Genomic DNA, 22,421 nt, shown 5'->3' with positions numbered 1-22,421 from the left:
TTTACAACCAGTCAGGAATCTTTCAAGATGAAAATAACCATTGCAATGGGCCATGGGTCTTTACCACTCAACTGCACAGGGATCGAGCTGGATCCAATTCATTAGGAGAGGTTTTGCTACATGGTGCATATAAACTGAAGCAGTAACTGCTCTATCAGTGCATTTGTTCCAATGCACATCACTATAGAACAGGAACCTCATGCATTATAACCATGGGGCTAAGGCAGGTTTTTTGGTTTTTAGTACGAAAGCTTTAAATGGATGAATTTTAAAACTCTACCAACAACGACATTCGTACAAAAATTCTGTGACATTATGTATAATTTTACATGGAAATAAGTGCTTTAAACTTGCATAAAAGGTTTTGTTTTCATTATAACTTAATTTTCAAAGCCTCCAACTTACATCATTTTGCCAATGCAATCCCTACGTAATGAAATTATAATATCATTAAGCAATTACCACTATGATGTCAGGCAATGGGAAATGTTTTGAAAGGTAATTACTGTGCATGGGTATGGGGCAATTTTCAATTATGTTCTTGGATAGTGCAGAGTTTGTTTTTCCCCAAAATGCTAAATTGCTCTATTTAAAGACTGGCTACAGAAACTCTAAAAGGACAAATTAACAAATAAAACCATTCTCTGCTACCAGACTAAGAGCATCTGGATGGGGGTCCAAATTACATTTTCACTCTTCTCCACATAATAAAGTCATTTCTAGTGAAGTAAAATTGCCTTTCAGGTAATAATCTATTTATAAACTTTCAGCTTCATTCACTTGGAAATTGGTTGACAGCAATAACAGAAGAAAAACCAACAGAGCCAGACCAAACGCAGCAATATTAGCTGCCCTCCCCTCGGTTAGATCAGCTTGGGCAAATAATCTCTCCAGTTCACTTTTTAAAAGTCGATTAATATAAATGCTTAATTATCTATATTTAACTCATTTTAACCGCAGATAATAGAAAACCTATATGTGCAAGCTAAGTCTTCAAGCCTGAAAATAAATGACGTGGCACCAGTTTATCAGATTTAAAGTCTCTGAATCAAGACACTGTACTTGATTTTCAATTTTCTGATACTGCCATCTAGAATTTTTTTTAGAAAGTTAATGCATTTTCTCTCTTATAGATCTTGAAAACTGACTGACTGTACTTGTACGTGCACACTAATACACTATTGTTTAAACAATTTAATGGTGAGGGATCACCATTTGGAATAGTCAGCCTCAGGATCAATGAAGATGACATTTTAGATAAGATTCTGCTGAGTACCAGGTGCTTGAGAACTCTTCCACCAACATATCTCACAGTAGGGCAAAATTAACTTGCACTAAAACCTGAGAAAGTCCACTGTGAACTGCTGAATTTTGTTTTTTTAGCAAATATGTGCCCTCAAATGGGAGAAAGATAAATGACTAACAACGGGATGAAAAGGATGAAAAGATACTTTCTTCTCCTAAAAAGCTATATTGTTTTTTGGAAGGCAAATAACACGTCATGATTATAGCTCAGGTTTCATTTGGGAGATAAGTACATCACCCCTTTTGTAAAAACTGGTGGCTATATTTTACTTGGAAAATGCCAGTTAAAGCAACGTGCTGAAGGATCCGGATGGTTAATTAGGAATCACTGTAATTTCATTCTTTCTAGGTAATCGCTACTTATGAATGTGCAGTGATTCAAACACGCACTTGTATATCAAAACATCATACTGTACACCTTAAACTTACACCACGTTATATGCCAATTATATCTCAATAAAGCTGGGAGAAAACCCACAAAACAAATGTGCACCTGTAATGTGTGGCTTACAATTCTGAATGCATTCTGTTACACATGAAAGAAAGTCCTTAGGGGAGGAAGAAATATTCCTCTACCCTTCTAGGTTTTTCTGGCTGGTCTAATAATGAAATTGACATGAAACAGAATAATAGGAGAAAATCAAACAAATTTAATAACAATGTATACATGGGAGAAACCCAGGAAAACTGAGTAACTTGACAAAATGGCTGAAGCCAACATCTTAAACATCATCTTCAGCTAAAGACAAGGGAGGATCTTGGGGGTAGTGGTTTGGGACTTCAGAGGGAAGGAAGGCAATTCACATGGAGATGGACAAGCGAATGTTTGGTAGATAAATGTTTGCCCTGCCTTGCAAAGACAATGAGACATGGAGAAGACTTTGATCAAATGGGCCTTGCTAGGTTCCTCCCTATCTACCACACCTGGTTCATACCATACTACAATTATCTATGGCATTAGTTCCTTTCTAAAACAGGTCTTCTATCTTAAATTCTTTTAGGCAGTTAGGGGGAAGGTCAAAGTTTCTTCCTGAGCTTTTTGTTCTTAAAAATAATCAAGCCAAAGAGACACATTTTGGGGTGGCAAATTCTGCTCCCCTTCAGTCCCTAGCCAGACTATCGAGCTCTGAAGCCTACAGAGCCCATAGTGTCTCAAGGGCCTAGTTTCAGGCAAGGTGGTAACACTGCAGCTAGGGGAAAGTGCATCCCAATTCCAGTAAGGGAAGGTGGAACCACATCCTGGGCCAGGACCCCTTCTGGGGTGCATTTGGGAAATAAGTAGGTGGGCTTGGTTCTGGAATAAGGAAGAGAAGCTCAGACACCAGCAATGTGTTTACTTCTCTACTGGAGGGTTCATGTCTAGTACTCCTGAAAAGAAGGAATCTCTTTATTCTAGGGAGAGTGTTGATTCCTCCCCCTGCCCCCTGTCCTGTCACTTCTATGCAGAGAAGACACCCCTGGGCCTTTGATAGCTGCAGAAGAGAAAATATCTTCCTGCCCCAAGGTTAATCAGAGAACAGAAGGCGGCAACTACCTACCTCCCAGGGGACGGGCAGGGACTCTGGATTCAAGAATGTCATAAAGACTAATGAATCATTGTACAAGAGAGTTGAGGTGGGGGCGCTATGAGTCTAAGGAGAGTACTAAAGAGAGTAGTATTTTATCCAGAAAGCTTCAAGAAAGAGAACTTCCTAAACTTAAAAAACTGCAGTAGACATTTCAGTCGTACAGTTCTTACTGACCTAAATGGGAATTCTGTGGTCTTATCACAGCCTGGGGGTTATGGGTGCAGACTGTCTCATCAGACAGGCCTGGGTCAGCGCACTGCTCCACACTCAGTGGGTGTGTGACCCAGGTTTTGACCTTCAGCTCACCTGTACACGGGGGACATAACATAGCCCCATGACTGGCAGTGTCGGGACAAGTCATCATGAGGTCACACACAGAAAACTCAACACAGTGCCGGGCACACGGTGGGTGCTTTATTAATGCTGGTTTTTATTATTACTTTCAATCACCAATATTGCTTTTTCGGAGGATGGTCTCCTTTGCATCTTAAATAAATCTTCAAGATAAAGGAAAGATTCAAAGAGTAGACCAAATCATCCTCTTGTTTCCCATGGGCAGAAGATTCACTCACTCACTCATCAAATATTTACGGAGTGTTTCCTATGTCCTTGGTGCCACGTCAAGCGCTGGGGGTACCATTGTTGTTCAATGAAGTATAAGGTCTGGTGAGATAACTAAAAGAACAGATTTTAGAAGACTGCTTGCAGATTTAGAGTATTAGGTAAGTGTCAAACAACTGCGTGGCAGGAAATAGGCCTGTAAAGGGACTGTTCTGTTGGAGTCAGAGCAGGCAGCCAGATCCCCTCTCTCTGGTTAGCTGTGAGGAGCCATGAGATTTCTGTAACACTTTACTGCTGATTTGGTTTTACATCTACAAAATAAGCATCTCCTGCCTACTTATGTCTTGTTGGAGATTAATCAATGTTCATAAAGGAATATCCTATGTGGCTTAGTCATACAAAAGGTACAAGAATGCTATTTTTATGAGACTCTGGCAACTCCAAAAGCCCTCCTGAATGCCTTTCTCACTCAAAATCTGTGTAAATTGCAAGAGAGGTTTGCAAGCCTGAAGAGAGAGGTCACTACTATTCCATTTTGGAGCTGGTAAGCATAAATAATTTAAGGGTCATATCGGTAAAGGAACAGCCGTCAAAAACAAATTGACAACTATTTTCCAAGCAAAGTCTGGTTCGTTTTCAAAAGGTCAGCTTGGTAGTTTTCTTTAGTAAGTTCTGAAATCTTAACTTCCCATTTGTACATTTCACAGGCGCTCCAGGAAAACACATTTTTAGTAAGTGTTAAGGGCAGCTGTGCCCATGGTAATTGATATTCGGCAAGTATATTATGGCGCAGGAGGAACTGGGAAGAGCTGCCTGTTTCTCCATCCAGTTGAATGGCACAGATACAGTGCTGTTCCTGCCAGCTGATCGGCTCTGCTGGAAGCCGGGCTGTTCACTTTAAGGTGGCATTTATTCACTTGAGACATTCTCGCCAAGCAGAAACTGTGGCTGTGACACAAACTTGTCCTGAATAAAGTAGGAACCCAAGGTCCAGGTATAACGCAGGCACTTACTTCTGTATGGCCTGGGGAAAGCATTCTAGAATTGTGTATTGGTCAAGCCATCTTTCCCTGTTAAATGCAGTTATGCCTCCAGCTGCATGGATGCATCTCAGCCTCTCTGTCTCTGATGGAGGCGTGGTGGCTCAGTGCATCACTTCATTGCTCTAAGTCCCTGCATCCACGTGTAAAACAGGGGTAATAATAGCATGTACACCTCAGTAGGCTATTATAAGAATTAAAGTGCACATGCAGGCCTGGGTCACAGGCATATGAAACAAATGTCAGCTGTTATTATTTTTATCCTGTAAGTCTGAAGATGGGTGACCCCCTTTCCCCGTGAACCAGCTTCAAAACCACCTTCATGTCCCAGTGCAATGGCTCTGCACAAAGGCACTGATGTGGAGGAAGCCTGGGTCCTAATCCACGCTTGGGTTCTCATTGGATGTTTGACCTTGGGCAAGGTCAAATTGAGGGAGTTAGACTACATCAGTGTTTTTAACTGGTGCATCAGATCCCCAGGGCAGGCTTCTGTACCCTAATTCCCCTTTAGCCAGAGCAGTTCTGCTTTTCTCTCTTTTATATATTGGGATTCCATATGAGATTTCATTTGAAAGAAAAGTTGCCACTGCTTATAAATAAAGTTTAAGACCCACTGCATAAGGTGATCTATAACTTTTAATTGCTAAAATGTATGGGTCTAAGTTCAGTACTCTCATTGTTGAATTTCAGAAATATACCTAATATACTAAAAAATTGGAATTGCGGGAAAAACTGAAAGTCAAATTTCAGTGAATTACCTTACTTTTTTTTCAAGATTGTTATAAGAAATGACTAGTTGAAGAACATTTCTCTCCCTCTTTTCCTCCCTTTCTCCCTTCTTGTCTTCCTTCTAATGAGAATTCAGCGAGTAGCTAATATACGCCAGAAATTGCATAGGGTGCTGGGGATCCAGGAGGGAGCAAACTGACAGTCTCTGCTACTAAAAACTCATAGGCCACTGAGGACAAAATAATAGAGAAGGAAACATATCATGAACTACAAACTGTGGAAAGGCCGTGAAGAAAATGTACAAGGTGAAGTGAGACTGACCTACTGAGATAAGGTCGTCTAGAAGGGCCTGTAAGAAGGTTAGCTAAGAAGCAAACACCCGGGCCTGGCAGCCCCGCCATCCAGCGGTCTCCTCCTCTGTTCAGCTCCTTGTTCCCTTGGCCTTGCCCCATATCTGGCTGACACAGTAACTGTGTCCCTTTGGCACTCACTCCCAGGGGGAAGTGTGGCCACCGGACATTTCTGACAAGTGTAGGCAGGAAGGGAGGCAGGTCCAGGGCTGAAACAGGTGACCAGAGGTCTGCCTTTTTTTCCTTAGAGAACTTAAGTACTTAGTCCTTGAGATATTTTAAGTTGTTTCTTCTAGAGATCAGGAACTCTCAATAGAAAAATGATTCTCAGTTCCTGATTTTTATATATTATTGAGGAGGTAGTCTATTTACTTGGTTCAAAATCAAAAAAAGTCTAAAAACACTGGCTGGGTTGTGGGACCAGGCTGCTTGGATTCAAATCCCAGTTCTGCCAGTAACCAGTTGCGTGACCTTGGGCAAGTTATTCAAGAACTTTGTGCCTCAGTTTCCTTAGCTGTAAAAAACAACAACTACACACACACATAGTACTTTCCTCAGGGTGTTGCTATGAGGGCTACATGTAACACTGAGCACAGTGTCTGACATACAGTAAGTGCTAAATTAATGGTATGCAACAGAAACCCAGAAAGAGTCCCAGACTGCCTACAACCTTGCCTCCCTTCTTCTGCTGATAGAAACTGGATACCTGAACCCATTATTCTTCTTTGACAAACACTTTATAAGAACAGATGGAAACACTATCTCTATCTAAAAGCTAATAACTTGTAAAGATTAACCAAATAGGAAACACTAACATTTGATGGTATTAATTAGCTACAAACTACCCAAGCATATCAGAAACTGGGAAAGGGAAGGCTGATAAAAATCTAGGGTGACAGCAGAAGGGTGCCAGATCTGGTTAACATTGGCCAGAACATTTCTACAATCTTCTGAATTTAATTTGTTAATTTGCCCTCGATGGAAGTTCTGTTTACCTTCAACATAATTGAGTTCCTGCTGTCAAAACATCACTTTGCAATGGCGACTTTAAGACATCCTTTCAGCCACTTATCACTAACATATATCTTGGGTGCCTTTGCTCAAGGACCATGCTCTCGGTTCCTGTGGCTTATTTAGGACATTTAACATAATGTATTATTTGTTCCCTCACAGCAAGGTCTCCTCCTGACAGCCAAGATTCTATTTTTCTGTCATAAGTAATTATAAATGTACACCTCTAAAAAGATTCCCAATTTGAGGGGCATAATCTATTTCGAGTAGTAAATCACAGAGACATCTCCATCCCTTGGGCGGCCAAAATGTACAACTCAGATGTATGAGCTCTCACTCTGAATTCTCCACACCTGAAGAAAAATGGGATGCTCCACTTTCTCCCTGGGGCAGTTAGGGAAAAAAACACAAGAAAATTGGCACCTTTGTTGGAAAAATTTATATTGATTTCAGTTCCTTTTTTTTTTTACTTCAGATATAGCACTTCCATCTTCAAAATCCAACTCGGAAAACTGTCTCAAGGAGTCCCACTCTGAGGCTGTCACTCCAGTTACGTACTGTAGATTCCCCTCCACCCCTCCCATCTCAACCCCACTGTTTCCACCAAAGATCCTTTTCTGTTCCTCCTCTGTGGACTCCTGACGATCATGTTCCCTGCTCACAACCTGAAACTAACGGTTCATCTTTATAGCTCTCACCAACAAAAGGGACCTCAGGCAAATTTTCATTCCTGCTTCTTTCTACTTTTTCCATTACTAACACTACTTACGGTAGCTCCATGCCAGCCTTTGCTTTAATGAAAAGGCCATATCTCTGTATTAACGAAGACACGTATCTCAGTGATGTTGGAGTGTTGGGTCTGCTTTACAATAATGCAAACAGCTGGCATTTGGTAGGCACTATTCTAAGTGCTTCCTATATAGTATACCTCATTGAATCTTCCTGAAAAACTTTCAGGGGGGCACTGTCTATTATTAGTCTTATTTTACAAATGTGGTAACCAAAATTCATAGCGGTCACACAGAAGGAATTGGTACAGCTGGAATTCAGATGAAGGTCAATTTGACACCAAAGCCATGCTCTTATATTTTAAACTATATTTTTCCCTGGGATTAACCTTTAGAAGAACAAGGACAATTTCTTTCTATTATTTTTAGTTGCAAAGAACCTATTATTCTATCAAATGAGGCAAGGTTACCTCATGTTGGTGTGTGTAGGCCTAAGTGATCAGCATTTAATAAAAACAGTGGCACCTCAAAGTGACTGATGTTCTCTATTTATATTAATTACTTGTATTTTTTATGCATAGTGTTTTTCATATTCCCACCTTGAGCACTCAGACTTCCAGAAGAATCTGGATGCTGCTCTGCTGGCTGTTGACTGGGAGGAACAATCGGTGGGCTCAACATATTTAACCAGTCCCTAAAAAGAAAAAAGAAGAAAGTAAATGAACATGTCTCTAATTCCATATAGATTTTACCTTTCCCCTGAATTTTTAATTCCCTGGGGCTTCCACAAAGAAACATTTTCTCTCCTTCATATTTAAGAAAGACAAGATGTCCAGAAATTAATACTTAGTTTAATAAGTCAGTTAATATAGTCAGTCACTTAATTAATTAGTTGCTCAATAAGTACATCAACTAAATAAAGATGACTATTCCTCTCAAAAGTTTATTATTGTTATTAAACTGTGGCACACTGTTCCTCTCACATAAGAGAATTATTTCGATAACTCAGGAGAAATGCAGCAGAGAGAAAGCTCCTTGCGATCTTTGGGTAAGAAAGTCTGACAAAGTCACATGTCATGGATGACAACATTTCACAGGGTGATTCAAAACAGAAGTTGGGGGGCCGGCCTGGTGGTGCAGCGGTTAAGTGCGCACGTTCCGCTTCTCAGCGGCCTGGGGTTCGCCGGTTCCGATCCCAGGTGCAGACATGGCACCGCTTGGCAAAAGCCATGCTGTGGCAGGCATCCCACGTATAAAGTAGAGGAAGATGGGCACGGATGTTAGCTCAGGGCCAGGCTTCTTCAGCAAAAAGAGGAGGATTGGCAGCACTTAGCTCAGGGCTAATCTTCCTCAAAAAAAAAATAAATAAATAAATAAAAAATAAATAAAGAAGTGGGCCTTGGAGCAGTCATGGACCAGCCACAATGGTGGGAGTCAGTATGAATTAACTCAGGGCTTTAGAGCAGTGGAAGGCAAAAGAGGGGAGAATGAGGGAGCTGGGCCCTTGAGTGAGCCATTGCTTCAGTTCTCCCATTTCCAAAGGGGGCAAAACCACTCCAGAAAGCACCTCCTACCTTCCCTGTCCATCTGCCTCCAGTTGCCAACCTCATTCCCCAAGCTCCTTCCTTTCCTTCCTCCTCCAGTTTTTTCCAGTCTTCCTGTTCCCTCTAGTAGATACCCGTGTGTGTGTGATGCAAGTGGGTGACATCTGGAAGGACTGAGTCACTGTGTCTTCTACCTCAAGCCTTTCTCACCTCCACACCTGCTACTGAGCTTCTTCAGCAGGGAAGGGAGCAGGGAGGGGAATGTGAAGGATTTTCCAATGTGAATTCTATTTCTTGCATTGACATTAGCAGTCTGGATCATTTACCTATTCTTTTCAACAGGAGCATAGCCTCATGGCTAAACAATTTCTTCCTAAATTTGTGCATTTCCTACTGTCTTTATCTACAATGGGAGACAGTCTTAACCACTAACTAAGAGCACTGGCTCTCCAGGCCACTCTCAGCCCTATGCTTCCAAATGTAAGAACTTGGCCAAGTCACTTAACATCGGAGGCCTCATCTATAAAAAGGAGATAATAATAGTACCTCAGTTTTGTTGTTAGGATTAAATGAAAAAAAAAAAAAAGATGAAAAACATTTGGCTTGGAACTGGGTACTGCACTCAATAAATTTCAGCTATGCCCACCATCATCTTCATTATCAATGAAGATCATAGTGTGGCTTTACCAACAATGATAAATCAAGGTAGGAATTGGATTCAGTTGGAATTAAACCAGTAGCTCTTCCTGTATAAAAGATATCTTAATGTAAAAGTTACCCAATTGCTATTTGTAATATTTTCAGATACTTTCAGTCACTGCTCACCTTAGCTACCACTAGATTATGGCTAGCGAAATAAGCAAGGTGAGCACGCTGTGTAATGGAATTTCATAATAACACATTAAGGGTATCAGAAAGGATTTGTCACAGACTTCCAAGCTAATGGGGCATTTTCTGATAAGCACCTTTTATTTAGTCCATTTAATTATGGTAGACCAAAAAATTCCTACATCACAGAAAATTACAAGGTCACATACAAACAGCCTCGCGACCTCATTACTCAGTAAGAATGATGGGGAGCAAGGATGAACAAGAGAAAAATAATACTATCATATGATGACACCCTCATTGACAAATTAAAAACTCTGCACAATGGCAGAAGTAGCTCCTATTCATTGTCCATGGACATGGGGAAAAATGTAGGTGGGGGTTGTTGTGTGACTGTTATAAAAGGCAAGACATTCACTTTTTAGGCGAATGATCTGATTAATGTTTTTACTTTTCAGCAATAGCTATGGAAAATACAGCGTTCTTCTTTTTGTGATTTTTTTTGGTTTGTTTTAAAATAATTCTAGGTTTATAGAAAAGTTACAAGAAGAGTACAAAGACCCCAAATATTCTTCACCCAGATTCCCCAATTTAAAAATTTTATCACATTTGCTTTCTGTCTCTCTGTCTATCTCTCTCTCTATCAATGATCATTTCTCTACCTAAACAGGGGTTGGCAAACTGTGGCCCACGGGCAAAGTCTGGCCCACTGCCTGTTTTTGTACAGTCTGCAAACCAAGAATGTTTTTCACATTTTTAAATGGTTGAAACAAATTAAAATAATAATAACGCTTCACGACACATGACAATTATATAAAATTCAAGTTTCAGTGTCCATAAATAAAGTCTTATTGGAATACAGCCATGTTCACTTGTTTATGTATCATCTGTGGCTGCTTTTGTGCAACAATGACAGAGTTAAGTATGTGTTATCTGGCCCTTTACAGAAAAAGTTTGACGATCCCTAGTCTATAACCACGGGCTCATATGGATTTCTCCAATACTAATACAATAACACAGATTCATTCTCATCTTTCCTCTTTCCATATTTGTAACTCCCTTCTGACAGTGAGGAACCTGGCTCCCATTATTCTCACATATTTACTTATTTTCTGAACTATAGAACATGCCAAAAGTAGTTTCAGAATTCCTAACCAAATGCAACAAAATAACCAACAGAAAACCCCAAACCTACTCTTTATGGGTTCTTTTTATTCTTTAGTCAAATTGCTATGTTCAAAATTTACTTGGGTTAGTTCTTTCCCACTCCTCTTCAGTGTGGTTATATTGTTCATTTGAAATATAATCAGAGCCATCTGCTTCGGTTTGTATTACATTTTTTCCCCTCCATTTTTGTTGATTTTTATTACTTTTGTAGTTGTTGAGTATGTAAAACATTAACAGTTCAAAAGTCAAAACTACACAGAAAGGCATAATCAGCTAAGAGTTACATTTCCTCCATCTCTTCCAGTCTGTTCCCATCCCCTCGTCACTTTCGTGTCATCCCCACCCACCCCACCGAAAGTAATAAATTTCATTAGTTCTGGTATCTTCTTTATGTTTCTTTTGCAAAAAATAAGCAGATACATATCTATTTTTTTATTCCTCTTTTTTTCTAATACAAAAGGTAGCATATTATAATTCCTCTTTTGCACTTTTCTGTTTTCAACTTAAAGCATATCCTGGAAATCATTCATACTAGTTCAGAGAGCATCCTCATTATTTTTTACAGCTGCACAGTACTCCATTTTGTGGACGTACCATCACTTATTTCATCACTTTCCTATGTTTGGGCATGTTTTCAGTATTTTGCGATTACTGCAATTAATGTTGCAATGAATAACCTTGGGCATATCTATTTTTGTATACTTGGAAATATATCTTTAAGGCAAATCCTAGAAGTGGGATTCCTGGAACAAAAGGTTAATACTTCCTTGATTTTGTAGATATTGACAAGTTCACTCCACAAAGTTTGTACCCATCTGCATTCCCACCAGCAATGTATGAGAGTGTTGGTTTCTCCATAGCCATGTCACAAGAATAGGTTGTCAAGTTTTCAATGCTTTCTAATCTGAGAGATGAGGACAGGTATCTTAAAGTAGTTTTGATTTGCATTTGTTTTCATTATGAGCATAATGAGTGGAGTTGATTGTCTTTTCATATGCATAAGGCCATTTATGTAATATATATGTAAATGCATGTGTGCATGCTACATATATATATATATATTTTTTTTTGTCTGTTCATGTCTTTTTGACTCTTCTTCTATCAGATTTTTTGTCTCTTTCCTTTGCTTTATCATTTGTGTTTGCTTATGATTTTTTTTGCGATGCAAAAGTTTTTTAAAATTTTTCTGTAGTCAAAAGTATCAATCTTTTCTTTTATAGCCTTTGTATTTTGAGTCATAGTATATGGTGTGAGTTTATTCTGGTGGAAGGTGCATCTAATTTTATCTTTTAAGAATGACTGCAGAGTTCTTGAAAGCGATGTTATTTTAACTCAACCTTCAGAAGATTTTATACAATTAAGAAATTTTGATCAAAGCAACTTGTTTGGCTTTTTACTAAGTAAGCATTTACAAAGTATATTTTGAAAAAAAAGGTTTCATGTTAACTATAAAATATGGAAAATATTGGGCTAAACAAAGCTAACTAGGGCTTTTTCTTGCAGGACTTCTGAGAGCCTTTAACACACTGTGAATCTCCCGAGAGGAGGACGGAGTACGTGGCACTGCCCACAGGTACGCATCTGGAACTGTGACATCTCTTGGGATCATGAGTCGACAGACCACACCTTGAGAAATGATGCTTCAGGTTATACCATTTCCCATCTTGGTGACATTGTTTTTGTTTTGTTTTTATTTTACTTTATGTATATTTAATAATTTCATTTTTTCAAGAGCATTCTTTTTTTTCTTTTGGTGACTTGTTAATAAGCAGAAACGTGTAGCCTAGCACCTGTTTCTTACATGTTTACATTTGTACATGTGATATTTAATGCTAATCCATTGCCTTGACTTTTGATCAATTCCTTTAAACCTCCATGCCTTCCCAACGGCAAGCAGCAATATCTAACGCAGAGCGAGCTGTAGCTCAGGCTCACTCCCAGCATGTCAGCCTAGCTTTAGCTCTGAACCGTTTCCTTGGCCTGCTTCTTATCCTGGCTACCCATGCTCCAGAATCTCTTCTCGCTCCTTGTTCCACCATTTCCATACTTGCCTTGTCCTCTGTACTGAGTACCCTGTTTTCGTTGCTTTCCTTGGCTGTGCCCATAATCCTTTTCTCCCAAGGACTGACTACGTGTCATGAAGGCCTCTAGCTCAATGGGTGGATAAACATCCTCTTCAGTCAGGCCTGCGCTCTGAGCATGCTCTGGGGCTGCTTCTTCCTCCTCCTTCCCCTCGTGGACCCAAGCAGGCCTCCCACCCCTGCCTCTCCTCTTGAAACTGGAAGGGACTTCTAGGCACACCTATACATGCTGAGTACTGTCACCAGAAGATGTGTTTAAGAGTCAAGACAATGGATTCACGTTAAATACCACATATAAAAATATAGCGCAGATGAAGAATAAATACCATCTTGTGAATTTTCACAATGGCCAGATTTACCTAATATTAAAATCTTGGACAAATAACAATACCACACTGTTTTCATTACACTTGCATGCTAGATTTTTAAATGAGGCAGTACGCATTAACTGAATTAGGTATTTTTATAACTGAGGATAATGTCCTCAGTTAAGATAGACTATGGTTTCAGTTCCTTCATTTAAAAACGAGATTTTGTTTACAGGGCAATTTTACATACATTCATTTCATTAATGTGTTTCCTATAGATACTTTACATATGTGTGCACACATATACACAAATACATGATGTGAGAGCCAGAGTTAGCTTAATCACCTCTCTACATATATGGTAATCATTTACTAAACTCCTATGTTCCAGGTCCTGGGGAGTCAAAGAGCTCATGGTCAGAAGGAAGGAGAATCCTAGCTAACAGAAAATGACACTACAACACGGGCTGTACACAAAGGCTGCTGTGGGCTGACCAGATCATCCACCGGTTCCCTTGAAGGCATTCGCTTGTAATGAAGCAATCTACAATTTTGTATACACTTAAATCTTTATTTGGGGGAGTAATTATTTGAGAAATCTAAAACATAAGAATAATGATTATATAGCTCTCATTTATAGCACTGAGCTATCCTAAACCTCTGGGTCAGAGGAGGCAGCCCAGTGATATTCAGAGGATCTTACATTAGGAATCTGGCAATTTGCAGCAATTTCTATCCAATGCTTAATGATGTTTCTGATTTGGTACCAGCGTACATCTCTAATTCACTGAAAGAAGTTTGGGTTTTAAAAATCTGCTGCTAGGGAACAGACTGGGGAGAGGACTGGGAAATATCTCACTTTGGGGATGATTCACAGATTCCTTTTAAAAGCTAGTGAAAACTACTTTTCCATAAAAATGTACATAAATACCAAATTTTACTTCCAATTTCAGGAGATCAGAGATCATCTGAAGCCCATTCATGGACTTCTGGGCCCCAAAATTAAGAACTTCTATGCCTTGGAATATCTTGAAGATGTTTCTAGTAGTGTACAATCAAAAAAAGGTTTTCTGTAAAGGGCCAGACAGTAAATATGTTAGGCTTCATAAGCCATACAGTCTCTGTTGCAACTTCTTAACTCCGCTGTTGTAGTGTGAAAGCAGACATAAATAAGTAAACGAATGGGCATGGCCGTGTTCCAATAAGGTCTTGTTTACAGAAAAAAATCCCGCAATGGGCAGGATTGGGCTCACAGGCTGTAGTTGAATGACCTCTGTCTCAGAGGAAGGAACTGTGAAGTGGGATATTCTCAAGGCTCTTATTAAAATTCCTGTCAATTTTCTTTCTACATGAGTCCACCTTCCTCACCATCTCTACTTCCACCACCAAAGTATAAGCATCTTGCCTCACATTATTTGTAGCAGAAGCTCTTAATTGATCCCCTCACAGTCATTCATTCTGGCTTCACTTCTCTGTTCTTCAACTGTGGCCACAATTCTAATCTGATTATGTCAATCTCTTATTTAAAACCCTTTAGCGTGATTGGGACGCTACTTCTGTACTTGGGGGAAAGACCAGAATCTTTGCTCTGGCCTTCGAGGCTTTGCGTAGACTAGTCTCTATGTATTCTTCCACCCTCATCTTGCATTATTATCCCTCTCACTCACTATGCTCAGCCACACTGGTCATCTCTCAACTGCTGGACTACGCCATGCTCCCTATCACCATGGGGTCTTTAGCCAGGCTGTGCTCCCTTATCTAGATCATGCTCTCCCCCTTGGCTCCTACCCTTCCTTGGCCTGGTAAAATCATACCCAACCTCCAGATTTTGGCTCAAGCATCATTCTCTTGGGAAGTCTTCCCTGACACTCCCTCTCCAGTCCAGCTGAGTTCTTGTTACTTCTTCTAATAGAGTAACTGTGATCCTCTCATTAAGAGCTCTTGTCTCAGCTCATAATTTCACCCTCATTTGTTTGATCATTTGATGAATGCAGTCTCCCGCACTTGACTCTAACTAGCACCTAGCATGTACCTGGCCCAGAGTAGGCAGTTCCTCAATATTTATCAAATACATGACTATTAAAAGAGTCTCTTTGTCAGTTCAGAATACCAAGTGCGACTCGGTGTTGAAAAAGTTTCCACAACAATAAATAATGCTGCTGTTGCAACCCACTCTGTATTTTCCCTCAATCTTGCTCTTTCTTCACCTGCCAGGAGCACGTTATTGTTTTCTTATCATTTGCTTGGTACACACACAATTTGGGGTGAATCTGGGACACACACCTTGCTTCTCTATAGCCAAGACAGAAAAATTTAATTTTCTGCCTCAGAAAACAGAACGCTGGTTCAGAAATATGTTTACTGGTATAAATAAATTAAGAAAATATATGTTTCTTTTTTTTTTTTGAAACTTAAACATATACAAAGAGCTCTCAATAGCTTCTCTTCATAGGATTCATCTCCCATTTGAAGCAGGAAGCTCAAACCATAATTTGGAAACACAAATTGGGAACTTTTGCATATCTCTTAAGATGGACTGGAATAAGTATTAAGATGCTATTGTTTAATTATGGTTTATTTTCCACAGAAGGTCTCTAACCAGATTCTCACTGTTGGAAGAACAACCCCCATCTAAGTTTTGGAGGTTGTCTTCTACAACATTCCCAGCAGGTGGTTATCTAATCTATACTTGATTGTGATCAATAACTGCATACCTACAAAGACTACATTTCATCTTCAAACAGCTTTGACTGTTAAAAAGTTTTTCCTCATGTTGAGGCAAAATTTGTTTCCTTTTCATCTCTACATGTTCTCCTACTTTTACCCCTTGGCACTTCTAAGGAACAATTCTAATCTCTCTTCAAGACATAGTAGGAGAGAGCTAAGGGACTGTCAGTCCAGAACTTCTTTCTCCCCTTTTCTTTGGAACAGCCACCTCTAACCACATGGCTTTCTGGGAGTCACCATCTTCTTACATGAGCCCACAGCCTCAGTTGACTGGTCCAGAGGTGGACATCTGACCTAATCTGGGCTAATCATTGTGTTTCCTTAGGACTTCTAAAGCTGGATCTGAAAATGAGAGACAATCTTCAATAAAGAAGGAAGCCAAAAGAAGTGAAACTCAGATGCCACTGGCTGCCATATTTCCTGTCACATAGAGGAAGATAGTATAAGAAGAGAATGAGGAAGCTTAAAGTCTGGATTCTGGGAATGAAACAGTGTTGGTACTACTGAATGGTACCACCTCATGGGAAATTGGGGAGATGAAACCACTTTGGGGTGGTATAGGAGTCTGGTTTAGCACATGAGGAATCTGAGGTCTTGGTAGTTTCTCCAAGAGAGAGTGTGCTGGAAATATTTAGGGATCCATTACTAGGTCTTAGTTTTAGCTCTTGAATATGTTGACATATCTTCAAACTCATTGCCATCATCCTAGTCTGTGCTTTTAGAATCTCTCCCTTGTTCTTCTCCCAGCCAATCTGGATTTCCTCTAATCCAATCCAGAATGAGCCTTTCAAAATTTCCCCTAGGGCAAAATCCAAAATCTCTACATTGGCTTAAAGCTTTGCAGGGACTGGTCCATACCATCTATACGGAACATTTTTGTGCCTTTCCCCAACTGTCACCACCACACTACTGCCAGGCTTCAGAGGAGAGCCACATTCTTTTCTCTCTTCTCATAATGGCCTAGTGTTACAGACTGAATGTTTGTATCCTCTCCAAATTCGTATGTTGAAACCTAATCCCCACTGTGATGGTGTGTGAAGGTGGGGCCTTTGGGAGGTGCTTAGGTCATGAGGGTGGAGCCCTCATAAATGGGATTAGTGCCCTTATAAATAAGACCCTAGAGAGCTCCCTTGCCCCTTTTGCCATGTGAGGTTACAGTGAGAATATGACCATCTATGAACCAGGAAGAGGACATGTGACCAGACAGTAAGCTCCCTAAGGCAGGTAATCATGTCTCTCTTCTTCACCTTGGGCTTAACATGTATTAGATGCTCAATATGCGTTCATTGAATGAATGAATGAATGAGTACTTGTAGGAAGGCCGGGGCTGTAAGAGAAAGGCCTACAGGTGAGAGTGAAAAGATTAGGAAATGGATGAGTCCTCTGAGAAAGACCTGGTAGAGAGGAGGTCAGGAGAACACGCTCGGAGAGCAGAGGAAGGAATAGAAGGAGCCAAAAAGGGCAGCTAGTTGAGAATAATATGAGAATTATTCTTCCCAGACATTTATTCTCCTCCCCTCCTAAAAGTGCTCCCAGAGGATATTTACATTATGGTGACATGTGGAATAGAATCCATTTCTTCCATTGCAATAGCTGGGAAACACATTGCATAAACAAGTATTGTATTTTCATCTCCCATCAATCCATGTTTCTTTGGAGACATGCAACAAACACTCATACAAAAGGGAAGAAGCTCTTTCTTTTTCTGGCCTCTATAAAATCACCTCTCCTGCCCATGTCTTTGTCAGAAAATCCATAAAACAGAGAGGACCCACCTCCCTGCAAGTGCTCAATGCTCCAAGAAATCACAAAATTCATCAACTTCTCTTAAGCTATTAAATACGCTTCATACTTTCTCTGCAGAACAGAATATCTTTCCTGTTTGGGAGTATTTTCCCTCAGGTTAAGAAAATATTAATGACATATCATCTTGGGACCATTTTGCAGACACTGACTCATTAAATATGGCAGATAATTCAACTCTGGAGGCACAAATCCAGGCATCGGCCATGAAATTCAACTACAACATGTGAACAGTAATATCCTATCTACTTGAGAGAACATATAAAAAGCTGACCCCTTCCTTGCCTTCTCTATACTGTTATCAGCATAGCTGCTTTATAATTTTACATGGAATAGATGTTTATTGAGTCCCTGCAGTGTCATAGACTTTATGCTGGGTACTGAGGAGTAAGACATAATTCTGCCTTTGAGGAATTCTGGCTCCTGGAGACAGATCGTTAGACCAACACTTAGAAGAAAGTGAAATAAGTTTTGTTAGATAGAGGTAAGCCCAGGGAACTGCTTACAGTTAGGAGAAGGGTTCAGGTAAGGCTTTCTAGCAAAAGTGATGAAAAAGTTGTTCCTGAAGGATGAGAATAAGGCAGCATGATAGAGAAAAGATGGAAGGATATTCTAGAAAGAAAAGCATGCACTACAGCAGAAAGGTGTGGAGAGCTTGGGGTAGCCCCAGCAGTGTGAAATGATGGGCACTGAGTGCACATACGTGTTGGATGATGAGAGTGTAGTCAATTGCTGAAGAAGACAAGGGGTCTTAGATGGCAAACTAAGGAGTTCCTACTTTATTCTGAAGGCCCTGGGGATCTATTGAAGGATTTTAAGCTAGAAGAATCTTGGATTTGCATTTTAGAAAGATCATAGTGGCAGCTGTGTGGGGAATGGACTGGTGGAGAATAAGAGAGGGGCTAGAAAGATCAGTTAGGAGTTTGTTGCTGTATAATCTAGGCAAGAAATAACGGCGTTATTTTGGAAATCTAGTATATATGTGTATGAACATACATATGAGGAATACAAAACCTTCCCCTCAATAAAATTCATTTCCCATTGTATCAAAATAAGGTTGTAGTGTATAGAAATTTGAGAAGACATCTTATTTTTATCATCCTGTGAGAGTGAAGTTCTCTAGAGATGGCAGTTTGCCTCAAGGATCTTCTACTAATAAGGAATATTTTAGATTCTTTCTGTGTGTCCCATATACTTTTTAAGTCAAATTCAAATAGTTGTTGAGGGTCCATGTGCCCATTGCTGTGTTGGATATATAAGGATACTGAACAAATACAAGACATGGTCCCAGAAAAGTAGGCAAAGATATGAACAGGCAGTTCAGAAGAAAAGACATATAAATGCCAGCCTCTGCCCCCCATATGAAAAAACATTTGACTATGTATATAATTATAGAAATGCAAATTAAAATAATGAGATACTATGGACATACAGCAGCTTGGCAAAAGTTCTAAAGTTTCATGAAACTCGGCGTGAGCTGGTAGGTATGTAAATCAGCGAACAATTAGGTAATATCTATCAAAATTACCTTTTGACCAAGTAATTTCCCTGCTAGAAATTTATTGTAAACGCATACTTGCCCAAGCTCACAAAGATATGTGCATCAGGATGTTTATTACAGCACTCTTTACAGTAATAAAAAGCTGGAAACCCCCTAAATGTCCATCGACAGAGAACTGGCTGAATAAATTACGGTACAGTCAAACAAGGAAATAATATCCGGCAGTTAAAGAAGAATGTGTTCATTTGTATGTACAAATGCAGAAAGATATCCAAAACTCACTAAAAATCTAAAAAGCAAGTTGTAGAACAGTTTAGTCTCATCCCATGTATATTGAAAAAATATATGAATAAAACATTTTATTGTATACGCATAGAAGGTTTCTGAAGGATGCCGGAGAAACTGTTAACCGTCATCACACCTGGGAGTAGGAATGTCGAGTTGGGGTGAGAGGAGTAAGACCTATTTCTCACTTTCTATCTTTCTGCTCTGCTTTCTCTTTTAAAGGCAGATTCTTTCTCTTTCAGGAGCTTCTAATTTGATGACATCTATAAGAAAACTCTTCTGAAATAAGGCTTAAAAATACCTTTAAAAAAGTGTTTTAGGTGACAAGCACTTACTGGAGACAGGAGTCTCAATTGGTCCCTCAACCAACAGAGAAAGAGAGAGGAAAATGGGTCCCTTCCTCATGCCAACATGCACCATCTGAGCTGATCCTAGCAGCCTTCCCCATTGAAAATATCAACTTCAACGATGAAAGCAGAACGTTTGGGTCTTTATAAATGTTGGTAATGTTCCTAGAAATTGTCAAGTTCTCATTTGCATAAACAACAGCTGCTTTATCTAATGCTATAGATATGACTAAAAAAAAATAAGTGGTGGCTTATTTATTTTTTTTTAACGCATCAATCCATGAGCCTGATTATTAAAACAAAATGATTCCTGGGCTGAAATCTGCAATGTCAGGTCTGACGATTCAATGATATAACTTCACAGAGAATGGTTACAATGGGAAAGTTGGAAGATGCTCTATAAGAGAGGGGAGGCCAGGCTAAAAGCTTAGAGGGAACACACACACATTTTTCATTCTAGATGTGTTCATGAGAGTATGTGAAAAGAAGTTTAAAATTATGTTTTAATCTTCTTTTCAAAGTATTTCTTTTTTTTAGTTGCTGGAAGATAAAAGGTCTCAGCATCATGGAAAACTAAGCAATGACTCACTTATCCTTTACCTTGCACTGGAGGGGAATCATTTTGGGGTGAAAATTCTCAAGGAAGTCAGTTTATCTCCTCAAAACAGAAAAAACTAATCAAGCATTGTCTGATTAATTAGAAATACTTGAAAAAAAATGCTATCAAGGCCTACAGCTGTAATCAATTTAATCAACATGCAGAGAGCCAATCTGGTTTTCTTGATTAACAAAGCTGAATGTTAAACAGAGAAGTGTGACATTGTAGTGCCATTACCTAAAGCTACAAATTGAGCATTTTCCCTAAACATTCAAAGTCAGGTCAGGATAAACTGAAAACTCTCTTTCTTATGATGAAGTCTACGGGCATGAACGTTTTAATTCTTCCCCTCGATATTTCCATGCTGGAAGAATAAGTTTCATTTAAGTAGTAGAAATGGGTAGTAACCTTCAGTGAAGACACACAAAAAATGAACCACCTGGAAAGATCACACAACTCTAAAATGAAGACAAAAAAGTGATGTGAGATTTCTCTCGGTTTAGTGTCATCCAAGTTGGTTATGGAATTCATCAGGAACAGACATGCCAGACATAGAGATGAAATTTTTCCCATTACATTTTTAAGATGTGAATGTGAAACGCATCTATATAGTGTCTGATGAGTAAACTGGAAAATTCCATTTGCCTATTTTATTTGCATGAAGTCAATTTAAATGTCAAGATGTCTAACGCAGGGTTGGTTTATTAATGGTTTGTTTCTTGCTCTTAAGAACCACAGTCAAAACTATAAAGTGATGATTATATTTTGTGTAGTCAATCTTCACAATACTGTCTGGAGTTTCACCTGTTAAAAGAGTAATTCTCAATATTTTGGGGGTAAAAATCTCTTTTTTGTGTGTTTGGAATTTAGTAAGAGCACAAATAAATACTTGCTAATCAGTGTCTTGCAATCAGATACTACATTTGTCGCATGTAATTTTACCAAAATAGTTTCATTATGGAAATATGTAAATAATTTACCTAAAAAATAAACTGAAAAGAATTCAGGTAATATCAATACCCTTCCCATTCATATATGTTTTTTTGAAGAGAAGTGGAAAGGAAAGAGTGTACATGGCATATCGAAGTCACTTAATAGGTGCTTGTGGAGTGAACTATTGAAGAATTAAAGCCTACTCACCAGTAATATAGTGTGCTAGTATGATTGTGGTTGGCCACTTTCCTCTCCCTCTTCTGAGAACCCTCCCTTCTTTCTATGGGCAATCCACTTCATGTGGTTTGCGGGGAGTAAGCCTTCCTTTACTTCCCATATAGGGGCAGGCATGAGACTCAAGCTAGGACAGAGTCTACTCTTGGACTTTTGCAGGGTTTATAAGCAGGGTCCTGACTCATGTCGATCAAAATGTACACATGTGAATGACAGTTATTGCGCATATTTTCCCAACAGAAAAAGAAAGGCTGAGAAAACTGTATGAAGCTGTGGTATTTCTAAAGAGGTCCTTTAGAACCTCTACATTTCTATGAAAGACACATGTTGTTTTACCCAGCAGAAGGAGGCACATAGAATGAGGACTTCTCACTGCAAATAAACACAGCATAATTGAAGATGCAGGGGAAAGAACTGTCTCCCCAGATAACAGGTTTTATCTTCATATCCTTGAGGAACATTAAAAAAATATCTGAATGTCTGCTCTATGGCACTTCATACTTTTGTTCTAGGCATTGACAAGCCACAATCCCTGCTCACATGGAGCTTACAGTCTAGAGGTAGAGACAGACAGTAAGTAAGGATACAAAGAAGTGAAGGGGTTCAGAATATACCACCCCAAAATATGCCACTTTGACATAAGGATTATTTTGAGCTGAAGGCAATGAGAAGTAGACACAAGAAAAACTCTCTGCCCTCCCTTCTCTACCAGGAAGGGTAGGACAATTCTTAATCATGGGAGGCAACTCTAAGCTATCACAGATGGCACCAGA

The 22,421-nt window shown here is 39.4% G+C and overlaps 1 protein-coding gene across 6 annotated transcripts in view; it reads right to left on the bottom strand.

Moving 5' to 3' along the window:
* CFAP20DC (CFAP20 domain containing) overlaps positions 1–22,421 on the bottom strand; it is a 234,197-nt gene that overhangs the window by 4,795 nt on the left and 206,981 nt on the right. For 5 of the 6 annotated variants that reach the window (XM_046638094.1, XM_046638134.1, XM_046638109.1 and 2 more), the window contains one exon: positions 7,892–7,986. In XM_046638094.1, coding sequence (XP_046494050.1) covers positions 7,892–7,986 — 95 coding nt within the window. Of the gene's footprint in view, positions 1–3,135; positions 3,549–7,891; positions 7,987–22,421 lie in introns of those variants that run through there. The other variant, XM_046638102.1, reaches the window with a different exon arrangement.

This window comes from Equus quagga, chromosome 1 (assembly GCF_021613505.1).
Source record: "Equus quagga isolate Etosha38 chromosome 1, UCLA_HA_Equagga_1.0, whole genome shotgun sequence".
NCBI lineage: Eukaryota > Metazoa > Chordata > Mammalia > Perissodactyla > Equidae > Equus > Equus quagga.
The sequence above is the reverse complement of the archived record's forward strand: the minus strand, read 5'-3'. Positions and strand labels throughout refer to the sequence as shown.